The 20,141-nt window shown below is 32.4% G+C and overlaps 2 protein-coding genes across 2 annotated transcripts; one reads left to right on the top strand and one right to left on the bottom strand.

The window, feature by feature from the left end:
* The first annotated feature begins 9,929 nt into the window (after window positions 1–9,929).
* Window positions 9,930–15,293, top strand: LOC105129682 (methyltransferase-like protein 1). The gene is made up of 7 exons (XM_011031857.1): window positions 9,930–10,146; window positions 10,505–13,175; window positions 13,461–13,544; window positions 13,745–13,849; window positions 13,968–14,076; window positions 14,420–14,571; window positions 14,793–15,293. Exons 2-7 carry the CDS (start codon window positions 10,623–10,625, stop codon window positions 15,234–15,236), a joined length of 3,447 nt encoding a protein of 1,148 aa, XP_011030159.1. The 5' UTR covers window positions 9,930–10,146; window positions 10,505–10,622; the 3' UTR covers window positions 15,237–15,293.
* Window positions 15,294–16,645: 1,352 nt separating this feature from the next.
* LOC105129681 (sec-independent protein translocase protein TATB, chloroplastic-like) lies at window positions 16,646–19,388 on the bottom strand. Its single transcript, XM_011031856.1, has 6 exons — window positions 18,993–19,388; window positions 18,755–18,876; window positions 18,219–18,278; window positions 17,965–18,124; window positions 17,109–17,261; window positions 16,646–17,011 (listed from the first exon to the last, which is right to left on the bottom strand). The coding sequence occupies exons 1-6, from the start codon at window positions 19,216–19,218 to the stop codon at window positions 16,941–16,943; spliced, it is 792 nt and encodes a 263-aa protein (XP_011030158.1). The 5' UTR covers window positions 19,219–19,388; the 3' UTR covers window positions 16,646–16,940.
* Window positions 19,389–20,141: the final 753 nt, after the last annotated feature.

The raw sequence follows: 20,141 nt of genomic DNA, 5'->3' as shown, positions 1-20,141 counted from the left end.
ACTTAACCTTGGGTTTTTCAAGTTTATCCAAGACTCTTGGATATAACTTTGCAAAAAAACTTAATACTTTTAGATATTGGCTTTTTTTAATACTTTTTATGCAAAAAAATTAACACACGTCATCGCGTGGGTCATTTAACTAGCAACATACTCTAAAACGCGAGGGGAAAGCACTGTAACTTTCCCACGCCTTTTAACAATAACAATAATGATAATGATAATGATAATGATAATTATCATATTATATTATATTATATTATATTATACTATATATTTGTTTTCATTTTTTGTTTTTTTATGCCTTTATGGGCTTTTTTTTTTTTGCTTTTAATAAATCTTTTTGTTTAATTTCGTTTGTTAATGAATCTCGAGTTTAACAGGTTAACTTAACTTGACGAGTTAACCTAGAATTTTATTTTTTTTTGCTTTTTTCTTTTTTATTATTTTTTTCATTTAGTTTAATTTGTTAATGTTAAATTTCTTTCTATTTAATTATTAGACTTTCATGACACGTATTCCAAACTTGACAGGTTAACCCAGTCAATTATAGGTTAACCCATCAAATTTTTTTCTATTTATTTACCAGCTTTCATGACGCGAATCTGAGGTTTGACGAATTAAACTGCGTTGAAAGGTTAATTCAGATTTTTTTCTTTTTCTTCACTAATTTTTTCCTTTGTGTGGAAAGCATTGCAGCTTCTCAACGCCTTTTAATCATACTTATATATTATAATTATTATTATTATTATATCATAATAATAATAATTATATATATTTTTTCATTTGTTTTTGTTTTATGCCTTTATGGGTTTTTTTTTGCTTTTTTCTTTGTTTTTTTTCCTTTTAATAAATTTTTTTATTTAATTTAGTTTATTAATGAATCCTGAGTTTAATGGGTTAACCTGATTTGATGAGTTAACCTAAAATTTTATTTTTTTTTGCTTTTTTTCTTTTTAATTAATTTTTTTCATTTAGTTTAGTTTGTTAATTTTAAATTTCTTTTTATTTAATTATCAGACTTTCATGACACGTATCCCAAACTTGACAAGTTAACCCAGTTAATTATATATTAACCCGTCAACTTTTTTTTATCTATTTAGTTATCAAACTTTCATAACGCGAATCTAAGGTTTGACGAGTTAACCTGATTTGAAGGGTTAACCCAGTTAATTCAATTTTTTTTCTTTTTCTTCATTAGTTTTTTTATATTTTTGTTGGTTTTTTTATTTTTTTAATTAATATATTTAATTATCACACTTTTATGACACGACTTTACAGTCAGACCCACATTCAAAGCTCTTGAGTCCAGTGTTGCAGTCAGACTCACTTAAACTTGAGTCATGTAAGTTTAATATTATTATAAATGTTATAAATATTACTCTTGGGTCAAACGTTGTAGTTAGACCAAAAAACTTATATTTTTTCCTTTTAATAAATTTTTTTATTTAATTTAGTTTATTAATGAATCCTGAGTTTAATGGGTTAACCTGATTTGATGAGTTAACCTAAAATTTTATTTTTTTTTGCTTTTTTTCTTTTTAATTAATTTTTTTCATTTAGTTTAGTTTGTTAATTTTAAATTTCTTTTTATTTAATTATCAGACTTTCATGACACGTATCCCAAACTTGACAAGTTAACCCAGTTAATTATATATTAACCCGTCAACTTTTTTTTATCTATTTAGTTATCAAACTTTCATAACGCGAATCTAAGGTTTGACGAGTTAACCTGATTTGAAGGGTTAACCCAGTTAATTCAATTTTTTTTCTTTTTCTTCATTAGTTTTTTTATATTTTTGTTGGTTTTTTTATTTTTTTAATTAATATATTTAATTATCACACTTTTATGACACGACTTTACAGTCAGACCCACATTCAAAGCTCTTGAGTCCAGTGTTGCAGTCAGACTCACTTAAACTTGAGTCATGTAAGTTTAATATTATTATAAATGTTATAAATATTACTCTTGGGTCAAACGTTGTAGTTAGACCAAAAGCTCTTGAACATATCTTTGCAGAAATACAAATACTCTTAGATCTTAACATTTTTTTATATTTTTTATGCAAGAAAAAAATAACTCGTGGTGTACGATTTTATTTTTTTTTCTTTTTAAGTCTTTTACTGTGGACTGCACAGTGCAATTCACAGTGAAAAAGCTAATGCCTTTAGTTTTTTTTGTCTTTTTTTTTGTAATTATTCTTTTAATTTAGTTTCTTAATATTAAATTTTTTCTGTTTAATTATTAAATTTTCATGACACGAATCCCAGGTTTGACCGGTTAACCCGATTGACTTAGATTGTTTTTCTTTTTCCTCATTACTTTTATTCTTTCGATTTCATCTTTTAATGTTGTATGCAGTCCACAGTGAAAAGGTTGATGTCTTTAGTTTTTTTTTTTATGTCTTTTATTATGGACTGCACAATACAATCTACAGTGAAAAGGTTGAAGCCTTTTTTTTCATTAATATTTTTTTTTGTTTGTTGATATTAAATTTTTTGTTATTTAGTTATCAGATTTTCATGACACGAATCTCAGGTGTGACGGGTTAACGCAGTTAATTCAGATTTTTTTCTTTTTCTTTATTAGTCTTTTTCTTCATGTTGGTTTTTTTTCTTTATTTTGTTCTTTTTAATTAATCTATTTAAGTATTATATTTTTATGACACAACTTTATTTTCAGACTCATATCCAAAACTATTGAGTTTAGTATTGCAGTAAGACCCCTTTAAACTTGGGTTCTTTCAAGTTTATCCAAGACTCTTGGATATAACTTTGCAAAAAAACCTAATACTTTTAGATCTTAGTTTTTTTTAATATTTTTTATAAAAAAAATTGACCCACGACATCGCGAGGGTCATTTAATTAGTCAGTTTTCTAGAATGTATTTGATCCGTCTAGACAACACATGTCATCAATGGACATTGGTTGCTATGTATACTTATAGCGGCGAGTTTATATCATGCTTGTGTAAATTTTTTTAAAAAATATAATAAAAAATCATGCAATTAAATACTTTAATAATTAACGGTGTTTTAAAGAAAAAAACTATAAAATTACATTTACAACTAGCTTAGTATGAAAAAAATAAATTTGATAAAGATAATTTTGGAAAAAAATCATGTGGAGAAATACTATAGCAATCCATAATATTGTTTTCAAGAAAAAAATAACAAAGTTAAATTTTCAATAAGCTTGATATGAAAAAAAAACTAAAATTGACAAATATAATTTTAGAAAAAAAAAAGAAAAAAAAAACTATATGGGGAAACACTATAGCAAGTAGCTGTGTTTTAAAGAAAAAACTACAAACTTAAATTTTCAACCAGCTTAATATTAAAAAAATTAAATTGAAAAAAATAAAAAAAACTCTATAAAAAAGATAATTTTAGGAAAAAACATAAAAGCAAAAATAAAATTAAAAAATAGAGAAAAAAACTTGTGGGAAAAGATAAAGCTTAATTCTCAACTAGTTCAATATTAAAAAAACAAATTCAATAATGATGATTTAAAAAAAAAACATGTGGAGAAATATTGTACCAAAACAAAAACCACGTAGAGAAAATACTGTAGTAATCTATAATTTCTTTATAAAAAAAATTACAAAGCTAAATTATTAATCAGCTCAATATGAAGAAAAAAAACCAAAAAGGACCATTTTGAAAAAATTTCATAAAATAAAGCAAAAAAATATTGGATAGGTGGTTGGAAATTTGATTTTGAGATTTTTTTTGTCCAAAAAATCTTTTTTCAGCCTATTTTTACTTAAATACACCTGATAAATATCATTACTATGTCGATAAATCAATCTCTCAACTCAGAACATCAATAAATCAATTCAAAAAACAAAAAAAAAAAAAAATCTTTCTCAATTCCATCCACTTTTTAAAGCAAGTTGAAAACTTAAAAACATCTCAGTGGAGCTTCATATAAGAAAACATTATAGCAATTTATGATTTTATTTAAATGACAGAACTAAATTCTCAACTAGTTCAATAATAAAAAAATCAAAAAAATAATTGAAAATTACATTTTTTTTATAGAAAAAAGTCAATCATGAAGAAGAAATGAAAAACAAACATGTAAAACAAAACTAAAAATATTAGTATAATGAAAATAAAAAACATGGGGAAAGCTACAGTACTTTCCAACATATTTTAGAGTGTTATTGATTTGTTTTAGCTTGATCTTTTTTTTTTTTTTCTATATCCTTCTTTGTTTCTACTCTTGCACCCTTAAATTTTCAAGGCAATGTTGTTTTTCTTTGGATTTGGCCCGAATGTTTTTATTTTTTTGTACTTAACTATTTTGTAGAGTTTTGATTAATTGTTTTTAGTTTTATTATTCAATTCTAATTTATCATATGATATTTTTTCACTCTAATCTGTTTTTTATTTTTCTTCATAGCTCTCTGGGCAGTTTTTATTAATTTTAAATTTTATTTTTTAATCCAAATATATGATATATTATTTTTTTAGTTTGACCTCATTCTTTTAATTTTATTGTTATTTTATTAAAGTTATTTTTCTTTTAATTTCACACTTTAATTAAAAAAATTATGGTTGCCCTCTATTTAATTTTTAATTTTGATTTCTACCTTGATTATTTTAATTACTATTTTTTTGTTTTCAATCCTTTTATGTCATTGTTTTTTATTCAATTTCATCATTTAGTATGATTTGTTAAGAATTGAGTTTCATATTTTTTTATGTGTGATGCTTTAAGTTTGATAACTAAAGTTACACGTTTGAAAAGTTCATACAAACTTATATTTTTTTTTAAAAACCTATTTTTTTTTATTTAATCGTTCAATATTAGTTTTTTTTAATTTAACTTTATGATTTTTTTGGGTTTTTATTTCTATCATATTATCTTGATTTCATTACATGCATCACAAATTTGGTGAGTTAATTTAGATGGTTCGCTCTTATTATTTAAATTATATATCTTTTATGCTATTTTAAATTGATACATGATAGTTTTTTTATCTAATTTTATCACTCTATGAATTTTTTAAGTTATGATTATTATTTTTTTAATTATATATTTATGATCATTATTTTTTTATTATTTATTATATCAGGGAGTAAAACCTGAATCATTTTTATTTTATTTTTTTGTGAGAAAAACACTATCATTGTTATTTAATGAAAAATACATGGACTCATGATATCAACGGCTCAGGCCACGTCTAGGGCGCGCGTGTTTGTCACTGGGATGTATATTTTTTTTTTGCTGGGTAGCCAGCTAGTTTTCTGCTTAGAATGCAATTTAATGGCCATCAGCCTCGCATGGCTAATATCTATCATGGATGCTCGTCAATTCTGACTGACCCATGACGAGAACTTCAGCAGCCACTGGTTACGTATGTATGCTATCAATATTAATTACTACTGATTATATAATAATGGATCCGTCATCAGTCTCTGCCGACCATCCCCATGCTCATGTGACTATGTCCATCTATACATGGCATTGAATGCTATGGCATGTAGAGTTGGCTCCCCGCTCATGCCTTGTCATGCTACTATGACATGGCATATAATCTGTCCATGTTTCAATTCCAATGTTATCATACAATCTGTTAATTCTAATTAGACATGCATTCTTCATGACATGATATGATATGTGGGTTAAGATTCAAGATTAACAGCATAATTAAACCCAACCGGTTGAAGAAAACATATTAGTAGTTCAGGGGCTGCGATGCAAACTGTACCTAATATGGGCTCGAGCTAAAGAAGAAGGCCCATTCAGACTTCCCAGCTCATATTATACCTGGCACGGCCCAGGCATGCAAATGTCAAAGGTCGATGCAGCAATTATTAATTACCGTAGTCGTAGTGGTTGTTTAAGAGGTTGTGTAATTGTTTTATTTAAATTATTGATATAATTTATCTGGTAAAAAAATATTTTGTTATTTAGTGATTTTATAATATTTTTATATTTTAAATGCAGGAAAACAAAAGCATAGCTTGTTATGTATTATTTATATTAAATATATTGTTTAGTAAATAATATAATTAACATGAATAATACCGCATATTACAGTGTTCATTGAATAATATAACTAGTTTTATCATTTCCGTCAAATTGGGTTTAGTCCAAAGTTCAATATACCTTAAACTAAGTCTAATTTATTAAAATAAAAAATAAACAATACTTTTTTATTTTTAATTGAATTTTATTCAAAAAACTAGTATTTAATATTATTTAATAACACTATATAATTAGATAAAGATCGATTGATGACATATTATTTATAAAATTTGATCGTAATTTCAATTTTATTTCTAATTATATTTTACCTGATTTTGCTGCGCGCTTAAGAAACTAAAAAAATTGTAACCCTTATCGGATATATTTTATATGTGATAAAATTGTAGATAGTTTAATAAAACAATAAAACATATTTTATATAAAGTATTATTTATTTCATGATGTGATAAGAATAGTTAAATCTACAGTATTTAAATTAAAACCATCAATATTAATATATATTTTTTAAAATTATTTTATAACCTCAATTTCAAAAACATTACTAACCAGACATATTAAACTATATTTTGTTCAACCTCAATTTTAATCACAATTTTAACTAAATATATATAAATACCAAATGCACTTTTTATAAAATAATTTTTTTCAAGCCACAACAACAATAGCTTAACTACACTCGGATTGTACAGTTGAGTCCACAATAAAAAAATTAAGTTGTTTTTTTTTTATTTTTCTAATGAATATTTTTTTGTTTAATTTAATTTTTTAATGTTAATTATTATTTTTTAGTTATTAAACTTTGATGACACGGATTTTAGGATTGACGAGTTAACCCAACAAAATTTTTTGCTTTTCTTTTTAATTAATTTTTTTGTTAATTTAGTTTGTTATTGCCTTTTTCTTTGTTTTTTTATGAATATGTTTTTTGTTTAATTTAGTTTGTTAATGTTGAATTTGTTTCTATTTAATTATCACACTTTTATAACATTGATTTCCTGGTTAACCCGGATTTTTTTGTTTTTCTTTTTAAGTATTTTTTTTAATTTAGTTTGTTAATGTTAAATTTTTTCTATTTAGTTATCAAACTTTTATAGAACGGATCCCGAGTTTGATGGGTTAACCCAGCTAATTTTGGGTTAACTCGTATTTTTTTTCCTATTCAATTATCAAATTTCCATGACATGAATTCCAGATTTGACGGGTTAACCTAATTAATTCAATTTTTTCTTTCCTTTTCTTCATTAGTTTTTTTTATATAGGTTTTTTTTCCTTTTCTTTCTTTTAAATTAATCTTTTTTTGTTTAATTTTTTTTTGCTTTTTGCTCTTTCTTTTCTTTTAAATTTAGTTTATTAATATTACATTTTTTAATATTTATTTATGAAACTTTCATGACAGGATCTTAGGTTTAACTGATTAACCTAGTTAATTCAGATTTTTTCTTCCTGTAGGATTTTTTTACCTTTATTTTTTAATTAATCCTTTTTTATTTAATTTGGTTCATTAATGTTAATTTTTTTTCTATTTTTTTTATCACACTCTCATGACATGAATCTCATGTGGCCACCAATATTAACAACAAAGCATGGATGCCTATAAAAGGGTTCATTAATGTTAATTTTTTTTCTATTTTTTTTATCACACTCTCATGACATGAATCTCATGTTTGACGGGTTAACCTGATTTAGTAGGTTAACCCAGTTGATTCAGATTTTTTTTTCATTAGTTTTTTCTTCTAATTTCATCTTTTAATATTGTAATTAATCAATAGTTAAAAGGTTGAGTGTTTTTTTTTTCATTTTTCTTTGGTTTTTTAATGAATATTTGTTTTGTTTAATTGAGTTTTAATGCTAATTTTTTTTTATATTTAGTTATAAAACTTTCATAACATAGATTTTAAGTTTGACAAGTTAACCCATGTTTTTTTTTGTGGATTTCTTTTTAATTAAATTTTTCATTTAAATTAGTTTGTTAATGTTAATGTTTTCTATTTAGTTATAAAACTTTCATGATACGTGTAACATCTTACCTCACTAGTAAGATATTATTTGCTTTGAGCCTCCAGTCCACCCAAATGCAGAGCTTCCACCTAGGTCCCCTCACGGTTTTATTCTTAGCAGCCATGCATGGCCCTAAAACGCGTCTTACTAGTCAAGATGAGCATGCACTTATAAGGCCCTAGCTCTGGATGCTTGCTTCCAATATAGGATTTCTTACAATCCCCCTACTTTAAAACGAGTCGTCCTTAGCTCTGATATCAAATGTAACATCCCACCTTACTAGTAAGATATGGTCCGCTTTAGGCATCCCAGTCCACCCAAATCCAAGGTTTCCACCCAGGTCCCCCTCACAGTTTTGTTCTTGACAGTCATGCATGACTCTAAAATGCGTTATACTAGTCAAGATGAGCATGCACTTATAAAGTCCTGGCTCTGGATGCTCGCTTTTAATGTGGGATCTCTTACAACACGGATGTCAGATTTGACAGGTTACCTCAGCTAATTCTGGGTTGACTCGTAATTTTTTTTTTCAATTATCAAATTTTCATGACATGAATTTCATATTTGACGGGTTAACGTGATTTGAAGGGTTAACCCAATTAATTTAGTTTTTTTTTTCTTTTTTTTGTTAGTTTTTTTACATGTAGTTTTTTTTTCCTTTTTTTTTCTTTTAAATTAATATTTTTTTAGTAGTGTTTTTTTTGCTTGTTTTTGCATTTTAATTAATATCTTTTAAATTTAGTTTGTTAATATTATAATTTTTTTTCTATTTAAATATCAAACTTTCATGATACAGATTCCAGGTTTGATGAGTTAGCCTAGTTTAATTTTATTTTTTTTTCTTTTTTTCATTAGTTTTTTCCTTCTTATAGGCTTTTTTCCTTTGTTTTTTTTCTATTTAATTAATATTTTCTATTTAATTTATTTCATTAATGTTAATTTATTTCTATTTCTCTCATAACACGAATCTCATGTTTGATGGGTTAACATGATTTGGTAGGTTAATTCAGCTGATTCAAATTTTTTTCTTTTTTTTTATTAGTTTTTTCTTCTAATTTTTTCTTTTAATATTGTAATTAACAATAACTAAAAGACATCAATATTTTAATGTGGACTGTATAATGAAGTCTATAGTGAAAAAATTGATGTCTTTAATTATTATTTTTGTGTTTTTTCTTTTTAATTTTTTTTAATTTAGTTTATTAATATTAAGTTTTTTTTTTCTATCTAGTTATCAAATTTTCATGATATGGATTTCAGGTTTGACCTGTTAACCGAGTTGATTCAATTTTTTTCATGAGTTTTTTCTTCTTATAGGTTTTTTTCCTTTGTTTTTTCTTTTTAATTAATCTTTTTTTTTTAATTTAGTTTATTAATATTAATTTTTTTTACTATTTAATTATCATACTATCATAACATGAATCACATGTGTTAAAGGGTTAACCTGATTTGATGGGTTAAACTATCTGATTCCGATTTTTAAAAGTTTTTTTCTTTTAATTTTATTTTTTAATATCGATTTGATTAAAAATTAAATTTTATGATTTGTTTTGTTTAATGTTTATTAGAATATTATAATCTCATGAGGAGATTTTACTGTATCTCTCGTTGCAAAGCACTGTTTATTAGAATGATACTTTATTTTATTTTATTTTAAATTATTTTTTTAATTTTTAATTATTATATTTTTATAATATGAGATTTATATGTAAGATTTTTAGTCTAATATTATAGTCAAATCTACTTAAAATTAAATCATGTAAATTTAATATTATTATTAATATAATGAATATAATTTTTGTATGAGATATTATTGAGAGATTAATATTTTTAGGTATCTATTTAAAAAAAACATAACACTTTTATATTTTATTTTTTTAAAATATTTTTTTATATATAAAAATTAACCCACAGCTTGCCACGTTTCTAGTTTGAAACCAGTCTCTGTTGCCGAAGAACGAAAAACCCTAATTTAATATTTTTTGTTCTTCAGTCTCTAAAAGAAGAAATTCAATCTCAGAGGAAGAGGGGCAGGGCAGGGTGCTGGTTTCCTTGTCTATTTCAGTTTCATCAATGCATTAATTCATTGATTGATTTCTTCAGCAAAATCCCAAACCTTCCTTCCCTTCTCCCCACTAATCATCAGATCAGGTTACCTATTAATTCTTATTTCTCGATTTTTCTTCTTTTATTTGAATTTAGTTGAAGTCAATGCTCCTAAATTTCTTTTCTTTGTCCAATTGCAATAAAAATAGTTTCTTTTCTTTTTCCTTCTCTCAGTTAGGTCATTAGACTTCGAAGCAATAAAAATAATTTTGATTTTTTTTTTAATTATTCAACTGGACCCCCTTGACTGGACTTGACTTCGCTTGCCTGCTCCTTTCTTACTATTTTATTACCTCTAGAAATTTTCTGTTTTATAGGGTTTGTTTAATTTGTAAATTTCAACTCTTTTAATCTCGTTGTCACTGTTTTTTATTGATCCTTGAACAGTTCTTTTATTGTCTAGTCGTAGTTATGGGAGAAAGGATGTAGAAGATAGTTCAGATGTGAAGAGTGATAGGGGCGGGGATGATGAAGAATGGGACGTGAGTGACAAGAGGAAACACAGGTCTATCAAGCCTAGGATGTCCACCAATGGGGAGGATGCTGAAGGATTCGATGGGGTTGGGAGAAGGAGAACTTCAGGCGGGGACAGGAATGATAGTCGTAAGAGGTCATGTGGTGGTGGGTCAAATAAAGTGGGTAGTGATGAAGATGATTATGAGACGAGAAAAGAGATGCGGTCTAAGCAGATGAAGAAAAAACAGGAGGAAAGTAGTTTGGAAAAATTGAGCAGTTGGTATCAGGATGGAGAATTAGACAATAAGCAGAGTGGAGGTGACAAGTCTGTTGGTAAAGGCCATGGTCGCCCTGATGAAAGCGAGAGAAGGAAAATGCTAACAAAGATCTCGGAGCATGAGAGTTCCCGTAAGGCAAGTAAAAGTAGAGAAGAAAGATCCTATGATGGAGAGAGTGAAAAGGCACTGGGTAGAGATTCTAGATATTCAGAAAGGAAGGATAGCAGCCGAGAGAAAGGTCACGGTTCTGCTGAGACAGGGAAAAATTCTAGGAGAAGGTGGGATGAATCTGACTCCAACAGAAAAGCCGAAGAAAATCATCATGAAAAGTCTGATTTCATAAGTGGAAAGATGTCTGATTCCAATCACGAGTCTAAAGAAAGAAGTGCTAGAATCGAACCTAGTGAGAGTAAAAGCAGAGGTTTGGATTCAAACAGTGAAAAGGGTGCCAAAACTAGCAACAGAGATGACAAAAGAGCTGATGCAGACAGGGAGAAGAATAAGAGTAAAAGCAGGTCAGAAGCTGCCAAAGAAGATAACGGGGCTGTTCCTATCACCTTTGAAGATAGATCAGGTTGGGAGAAAATTGAGAAGCATAGAGAGCAGAGAACTCCCACTAGAAAAGATGTTTCTGAAAGCCGTGAAAGGTCCTCCAATGCAGAAGAAGATGGAAACACATGGGTGGGAGATAAAAGTGCAAGAGAAGTAGGGCGGTCTAATAGGTCCAGGACTCCTGAGAGGAGCATTAGGCATCATCAAGAATCTCAACATTCTGAAATAGAGTATGAAAGAGATGTTGACACAAGACGGAAGGATCAAGAAAAGGATGGCTACAGGGATTATAGATCAAAAGGCAGGGATGACAGCTGGAATGACAGGAACAGGGATCGGGAAAGTTCCAAAGAGAACTGGAAAAGAAGACAACCTTCTGGTAATGATAGGGAGCCAAAAGACGGGGACATTGCTTATGATTGTGGGGATATTGCTTATGATCGTGGAAGAGACTGGGAGCCAAGACATGGTCGTGAAAGGAATGACAATGAAAGACCTCATGGTCGAAGCAGGGGTGAAGCTGTGAAAACCTCATCAAATTTTGGGATTTCAAATGATAATTATGATGTGATAGAGGTCCCGCTTGATCATGGACGACCAGAGGCTAGATCCAACTTTGCTAGGAGGATTGAGGTCAGTCAGCAGTCTGATGTAAAATCAGCGCCAAACACTGAAGAGTGGCCATACATGCAAGGTGAAAGGGAAAGAAGGAACGACTCACCTTTTGTTGGAGACTCAAAGGAGAAGTATAGGGATGATGATGCACCATTGCGAGATCTGAGTTCTTGGAGGGATGAGGTTGAGTGCCAGGGAGGGAAAGAGAGAGGCCAAAAGGGGACCATGCCCAGTCGCGGTGTTGGTGGTCAAAGTTCTAGCAGTGGTTCACAGACTCCATATAGAAACCAGGATCCAGGCTCCTTAGGCAGAGGTCCTCCACAGGGAGTAAAAGGAAGTAGAGTAGGGAGAGGAGGAAGGGGGAGGCCTGCTGGGAGAGATAGCCAACAGGTTACACTCCCGTTGCCATTAATGGGATCACCTTTTGGGTCTCTTGAAATGCAACCACCTGGAGCACTTCAGCCTCTTGGTCCTAGTATGCCACATGCTCCATGTCCTCCAATTAGTCCAGGTGTCTTCATTCCACCTTTTTCTTCACCAGTTGTTTGGGCTGGCGCCCGAGGTGTGGAGATGAATATGCTTGGTGTCCCCCCTGCTTTCTCTGCTATTCCTCCTGGGCCCACAACGCCAAGATTTCCCCCTAACATGGGAACAAATCCATCAAACCCTACAATGTTTTTTAATCAAGCAGGACCTGGCAGGGAAATGCCTCCAAGCATACCTGGTCTTGGTTTTAATGCTTCTGGATCAGTAGGACGAGGAACACCACCAGATCAAAATGCCGGGGGTTGGATTCTTCCTAGAAATAACGGTCCTCCAGGTAAAGCTCCTTCAAGAGGAGAGCAGAATGATTACTCACAGAATTTTGTTGATACTGGTATGCGACCCCAGAACTTTATCAGAGAGCTGGAGCTGACCAGTGTTGTAGAGGATTACCCCAAGCTTAGGGAGCTTATACAGAAAAAGGATGAGATTGTGGCTAAATCTGCATCTCCTCCTATGTACATGAAATGTGACCTGCATGAGTTTGAGCTGTCTCCAGAGTTCTTTGGAACCAAGTTTGATGTTATTTTGGTGGACCCTCCATGGGAGGAATATGTTCATCGAGCTCCTGGTGTTGCTGACCATATGGAGTATTGGACTTTTGAAGAAATACTAAATCTTAAGATTGAGGTACATTGTTTCCAACTCTCTTTTCCTTGCAGTTGCCTTTCATAGAAAATGAGTAGTTGTATTTTTGTTACCTTGATTAAGAATTGATTGCTCTACTTGCAAGAGTGATTGCATGCCATTAAAGTGCAGTTGGAATGCAAAGGCTATTCATATTGGTACCCAGGGCCATCAGTTGCTAATGTTCAAAGCGTAGATATAAGCTGCATTGTTCTTTTATAAATAGATGTTATATTTCCTATTCCTTTTGACTTGTCTCAAGTCTTTTTTTTCCCCATGTGGTTACAGGCAATAGCAGATACGCCTTCTTTTATCTTCCTCTGGGTGGGTGATGGTGTTGGTCTTGAGCAAGGCCGCCGCTGTTTAAAGAAGGTATTCAGCCATTATATTTAGAATTTGACAATGGCTTACCTATTCATTTTTGGCTCCTCATATATGTTCTGTTAAATCAGTGGTACTTTCAGATTTGAACTTGACAATTGCTTGGCCTTTTCTTTTTGGCTCCACCCATATCATCTGCTGTAAAATAATCTGTAATTTATATAATTTAATTTAGTTTTCCATCACTGCAGTGGGGATTTCGGAGATGTGAAGATATTTGTTGGGTGAAGACCAACAAAAGCAATGCAACTCCAGGGCTCCGACATGATTCCCGTACTTTGTTTCAGCATTCAAAGGTTGGTGTTTGATTTTTCTTCTGCGTTGTAAAAGTGGGCAACTTTCCCCGACTTTGACTTCTCACAAGTTCATCTATTTTTTTCCTTGACTGTTTATTGCCTTGTCATTGAAATGAAGGAACACTGCTTGATGGGTATAAAAGGAACTGTTCGCCGCGGCACTGATGGTCACATCATCCATGCTAACATTGATACCGATGTAATTATTGCTGAGGAACCTCCTTATGGTCAGTGTATTTCCTCGTTGAAATTTTTGGCCCTGGTTGGTATGAGTCCACATAACTACACTTGTGTTTGGTTTGTGAATGATATAGATTAGAAACTGAAGAGCTGCTGCATTACTTTCTGTTTTACTGCCAGCTGTCTGTCTGTTCTCACAATATAATAATGGAATTTGTTATGCATGCATTCTTTCCTCATTTTTGGCTCTTGTTTTATTTGTTATAAAATGTGACATTTACAATACATGCTTCCTTCAGCTGGAAATTTACAAGAATGTTGTAGAGCGTCACCTTAAAATGGGTGATGCTATGAGACATAGTAATGTGTTTTATGCCAATGGAATTGCAGGCTCAACTCTAAAGCCTGAAGACATGTATCGGATAATTGAGCATTTCTCTCTAGGCCGCAGAAGGCTTGAGCTCTTTGGCGAAGATCACAATATTCGATCTGGTTGGCTGACTGCTGGTAAAGAATTATCTTCATCAAATTTCAATGCTGAGGTACAGTATCATTCAGAATCATGATTACTTCTAATCATAACACTCCTTTTCCCTTCACGTGGACTCTCTTAATGTGCTGGCCAACAATCTAAGACTTCAGTTGTTTAATCGAATTGCAATTTTTGGTGCTGTGACACTTGTTTTCTAATATGAATGCTTTGTTCATGCTTGTCATCCTAGTTCCTCTTTGGTATGCTAAACCTAGATTTGGTAACTTTCAGGCGTACATCAGGAATTTTGCTGACAAGGATGGCAAAGTTTGGCAAGGAGGGGGTGGAAGAAATCCTCCTCCTGAGGCGCCTCATCTTGTTGTGACTACCCCTGATATAGAGGCTCTACGCCCCAAGTCACCACTGAAGAACCAGCAGCAAATTCAGCAGCAGCAATCAGTATCTATTTCTCTGACGGCAGCCAATTCCTCCAACAGAAGGCCAGCTGGAAATTCTCCTCAGAATCCAAGTACTTTCAGTTTAAACCAAGAGGCCTCTAGTGCTAACCCTTCAACCCCAGCCCCTTGGGCATCATCACCAGTGGAAGGTTGTAGAGGACGAGAGGGTGGGAATATGCCTTCAGAAGACAAGGTCTTTGATATGTATGGTTATAGTGGGCAGGCAAATGGAGATTATCTAGATTTTGAATCCCACCTACCTATGAATTTGTTGTAAAGAAACACTTGCATAAAAAACTAGCCAATTAGCTAATGTAAATGAAAAGAAAATTCCATATCCGCTTCTCTTTTCTCTCTTTTTCCCTGTAGTTGCAACAATAAAAGGGACAAGAATAGATGACGACAAGTATGAGTTGCTTTTCAACTGATTTGATGTTTTTTAAAGTGTTTTGAAATGGTTTTTATATCTCCTTGTAAAAATTATCTAGAATCATGTCCAAGAAAAGCATTAATTTTTAGGTTCAAACACACTTTTAAAAGCATTTCCAGCCGTATTTTAACAAATTAACCTTTCACGTCTCAACAGCTCTCGAAAAATCACGCAAAACTTCTACTATTTAGGTTAGGAATGAGTATTTTTAGTTTGGTTTGATTTTTACTCGAATAAAACAACCAACTTGAATTTTTTTATATAAGATTTAAAACCAAAAACAATTTAAACCAATTATTTCTTGTTTGTTCGGTTTGGTTATTTAAGATTCAAAACCAGAAAAAACCAATAAATGAAGGTGCTTCAACAAGGAGACAAAAGGTAGCTTTACCAGCTTTTGTTTCTCTTCCAGATACAACTATTAATAAATTGTCATCCCTGAAAAGGAACTAACAAGAGAAGGCGGCTAAGAAGTCACCAGAGGGTTTGATGTAAAAAAAGCCATGGTCACTCAACTGTTCAATTTTTTATTATATGTACAGTACATTGCACACATAACTCAATGTTTCTCAAGCCACCTTAACACTCCCTGCAAAAGGATGAAGAGAGAAGACCAGTAAACCTACGAACCAGAGAGCTTGGAGAGCAGCTTTGATTTAGAGAAGAGAGTTGAAAGATGAAGATATTGATTTAGATTGAGAGATTGAGAATGTTATTGTGATTGTCTCAGGGAAGGGGGGGGGGGGGGGGGGGGGGGGTTAGTCATTTTTGGACCGGTTCGGTCGGTTAATTCGGTTTTAGTCCTTGGAAACCAAAACTAAATGGAATGGAATTTTTTTTAAGTTTTTCTAATTTGTTTATTCAAATTTTTTTTATGGTTTAGTTTTTTAATTTTTTTTTTTAATTTTCTTGTTTTAATCGATTCTTTTGCTTAGACCTGATTTAGGCCAAAGAGTGCATCGGGAAAAGAGAGCAAAAAATACGGCCTCATAGAAGAGCTTAAGTAAGGTTACCGCAATAATTACCATCATTTTACTCTCTCCCCGTGCAGAATCCGGCACTGCAATACGATTGGCAGATGTATTGAACTGAATTGATTGGCCGCAGCCTCTGATTTCCAATTGTAAACTCCATGCTATATAGACTTACAAAAGGCAGATCAACTTGTATGGGATCAAATCAAGCACTACTTTTATCTGGAACATTCACATCTGGTATTCAAGAGGCCGTGTGCAGTAATCTCCTTGAAAAGAACATGACATTCGTGCAGAACAAAAGGGCACCTAATTAATTCCGAAAGCTTCATTAACAAAAAAAATTCATATTTTACAACATATTCAAGAATCATACACTTGTTAATCGTCACAATATCCTCTTCATATAGAATTTCTAAAGGCTATTCTCTTGTTGTTTCACTCTGCCACCCAAAAAAACGAGAGGATAGAGCTCCATTGCTCTCGTTCTTGAGCACCTGATTAATTCATGCTTCGGCAGTCTCCTCTCCGACATCAAAAAATGGACAGCTGCAGCAGTTCGTTTGCACTGTGTTACTTAAGAGTTTTGCACTTCATTTTCTGGCTTTTCTGGAGAAGGCATCGCACCAGCAGTTTCTTTAACAGACTCTGATTCGAGTTCATATACAAGATGTAAGGAAATTTAGGGAGAGGGGAAGACAGAGATAGATGTCCGAGAACAAATTTAGTAGGAAGAATGGCTAACCTTGTGGCCGAATCTGAGTTTCAGGTTCCAACTGACTTTCTACTGGAGGGGTTGACAGACCCTGTTGTTCAGCAGCGGATGCTTTTAGCTGCTCTTCTGTGATTTTCAAGTACTCTTCACTGGTATAAGCTCTGTTTGGGGATGGAGCACCATCTAAATTTTTTTGAACAGAAGACAATGTCTCTCATCAGTCTTGTAGTGAAGCCATTGTTAATATAGGGAAACGGAAACCACAGTATTTTGTAGTGACTTGATTATTCAATCAAGAAAACAACCACAACTTGAGTCAATTAAAAACAATGACCGAAGCTATTCAAAACAATCCTGCTAGGTAACCATGGTTATCCCGTCAATGAAGTGTGCATAAATCAGCTTTGGAGGAAGGTTTTAAACGATCACTTATTTCAACCCCAGATATCGATTCTTGAACCTTATCCACTTATGACATTCAGCTACTTGTTCAGGGAAACATGGTTGGTTCTACAATTTAGAAGGATTGAGGTTCAAATTATATTTGATAAACTCTGAGAAGAAAACTGCCAAATGGCATGAACAGTGCTATAGAGAAATGTCATTCTTAAACCTTCCTTTGTGGTTTATAGCAATTAGCAACTGTCAGTGAACATACCAACTTTGATAAGAGTTTACATATGCTAAAGAAAAGTACTAGTATTTACTCATGCTCCAATGCTATCAGATCCAAAAAGTTCAGTGAAGGAGTAAAAATAAGTAAATGTCAATTTACTAATTAATAGTATAGTATGAAGTACTACAAGTCAAATATCACCATCTGAATCTGATACCAGTAATGGTATCACAGGAAAGTAGCAGCTATTATTTAAAAAAGATCACTCACTGGGGCCAGTCACGGTGGGAGAAATATCAGTGCTGCCAGCTGATGAAGGTTTTGATGCAGTGTTTGTTATCTTTGAGCTATATGTGTTTTGAGTTTGATTTGAAATTTCATCAAGCCCAATCTCTCGCTCCAGGGTGCTCTTGAATTCCCTTGACACCTCCTATATTAAATTTAAAGGGTCGAATCAATTATATACAATTACACAAATAACTGGCAGGAACAATTCCATTAAAACTAAAGTTTCAATGACCAACCTGAAGTTCTTTAATTGTGGGTTGAAATTCACGTAGAGTTTTCCCTAGATTGCGGGCAACCTGCATTTAGATAATTCAATGGAGACACCACAAGAATCTTTTCTTTTCAGACAACAGGATAATTAATAAAAACATGCACTCTAAAACTTGGCAGTTAATTGCTACAGAAACGCAAAAGGTGCTACAGTGTCGTCAAGATACCTGGACAGGGTTCTAGATTTAGTTTTTAATGCTGCACCAAACAATCTTCAAATTGATGGAAAATAAAAGGCATAGGGTTTTCTAACTTTAATGGCTTATTATACAATTCGCACGGAACTCCATAACATAGGTAGCAAGCAATTTAACAATCCTTGTCTCATAGAATTGCTAAAAAGAGTGAGATGAGCAAACACTTTCAAGTGCAAAAATAAAATAACAACAGAAACAAAATGATGCTCATCTAGGTTTACATTAACCCTTCCAGCATTGCCAGACCTTTTGCTACAGAAAATCTTTAAAAAGGGGCAAAGCAGCAAATAAGTTACACAACTAACCTCAGCAAGACCTTTGGGACCAAAAACCAGCAAAGCCACCACACCAATAACCAGAGCCTCAGGAGCCCCAACACCGAACAAAGATGCATGAATCACCTTACCCTTACACCTTCCTTTCCTCTCTGTATCACCACCACACGTCAACAAGAATAAAACAACAGGAAAACGAACAAGCGAAACCAAATTAACCCATAAGAAACTTAAAGAAAGGAAGCCCAGATGAAAAGGGCATAATTACCTTTTGCAACGAAATTGGGAGAGAATGAGATACCCAGATGCTTTAAACCACTCCACTGAGAGAAAGGACCAAGACACAGTTGGGGAATCCATGTCGAGAGACCAAATTTGGGTGCTTTATGGTACGGGATTAGAGGAGAGGGGGGGAGAGGGTAGAGAGCTGATTTTGTGCTTGTTGAAGTTGAACACAAGGATGCTGAGGTTGAAATTAGGGATGCCATGACCATGAGGCGTTTCTACGGGATTCTTTTAAAAGGGGCTTTAGTCATATGTGCAAGCAATATTATCCTGAATGGAAGGAAACTATGAGTGAAGATAGATTTCCCGAGTTAAGTTCACCATCACCATGTTTTTGACATTTCTTTCTAGATTTTTTGTCTTCGCCTTTTTTTTTTCGTTCTTTTGTTTTTTGGTGGGTATGCCCCCAGGTCTGCTCATTGGGCTCAGTAATGGGACGTGGCTCGGAAGCCCAGGTTTAGGTTTCCTTGGAAGTTTTGGATAGCTCTTGCTGGCCCAGAAAAGATAAAGTACTTGGGCTTGATGTCCTGACAAAAGAGGACCAGTCAAAGAGCTGAAGCTAACATTGTCTTTTGATGTTGTGGTGGTTGTGATGGGAAAGCAGGGATGGCATCAAGCATTTGTAAATATTCTCAGAGGGGGCCAGGAGCGTATAAAATGAAGCAGGCGAAGATGTTGTTGGAGCAACTCCTAAATCTTTCACTTTAATTATTCAAGAATTTAGCAACCCCCCCCCAATTCACTTGATAACTTAAACACGTGGTGTGTTGGTTCGGCTTTTGCCTTGTAGGGCCATAACCACACTGAAGAGCTAGCTAGCTAGGGCCAGTTCATGGAGAGATACCCTTTGGCTAGCTACACCTGATCCTATTGGACCCAGCAATGGACTTGTAATTCAAATAATTCAAGCTTTCTTGGTTTGTAGTATATTTTTTTTTTCCTTTTCTATCAACTGGGCTGGTTTCAACCTTTGATCAGCACTTGTTTCATCTTAATTTGGAGGGCTTTTATACAAGTGCAGGAATTGATCACTAGCTAGCATTGCATGCATGGTCGAGACTTGAGAGATGATCGAAGAACATGGCAAAGCATGAGATGATAAAAAATTAAGGAAGCACAAATGTTGAGGTAA

This window comes from Populus euphratica, unplaced genomic scaffold (genome assembly GCF_000495115.2).
Source record: "Populus euphratica unplaced genomic scaffold, PopEup_1.0 scaffold16.1, whole genome shotgun sequence".
NCBI classification, from domain to species: Eukaryota; Viridiplantae; Streptophyta; class Magnoliopsida; order Malpighiales; family Salicaceae; genus Populus; species Populus euphratica.
Note: the sequence above shows the minus strand (reverse complement) of the source record. Positions and strands in the feature narration are given on the sequence as shown.

Excerpts from the sequence above, each read along its gene's own strand:
- LOC105129682 (XM_011031857.1), top strand. The coding sequence starts at position 10,623 with ATGTCCACCAATGGGGAGGATGCTGAAGGATTCGATGGGGTTGGGAGA. Across the intron at positions 14,077-14,419 it reads TGCTGAGGAACCTCCTTATG|GCTCAACTCTAAAGCCTGAA; the intron begins GTCAGTGTATTT and ends ATGGAATTGCAG. Across the intron at positions 14,572-14,792 it reads CATCAAATTTCAATGCTGAG|GCGTACATCAGGAATTTTGC; the intron begins GTACAGTATCAT and ends GGTAACTTTCAG.
- LOC105129681 (XM_011031856.1), bottom strand. The coding sequence starts at position 19,218 with ATGGTCATGGCATCCCTAATTTCAACCTCAGCATCCTTGTGTTCAACT. Across the intron at positions 18,877-18,992 it reads TCCCAATTTCGTTGCAAAAG|AGAGGAAAGGAAGGTGTAAG; the intron begins GTAATTATGCCC and ends GTGGTGATACAG. Across the intron at positions 17,012-17,108 it reads AACTCAGATTCGGCCACAAG|AGTCTGTTAAAGAAACTGCT; the intron begins GTTAGCCATTCT and ends AACTCGAATCAG.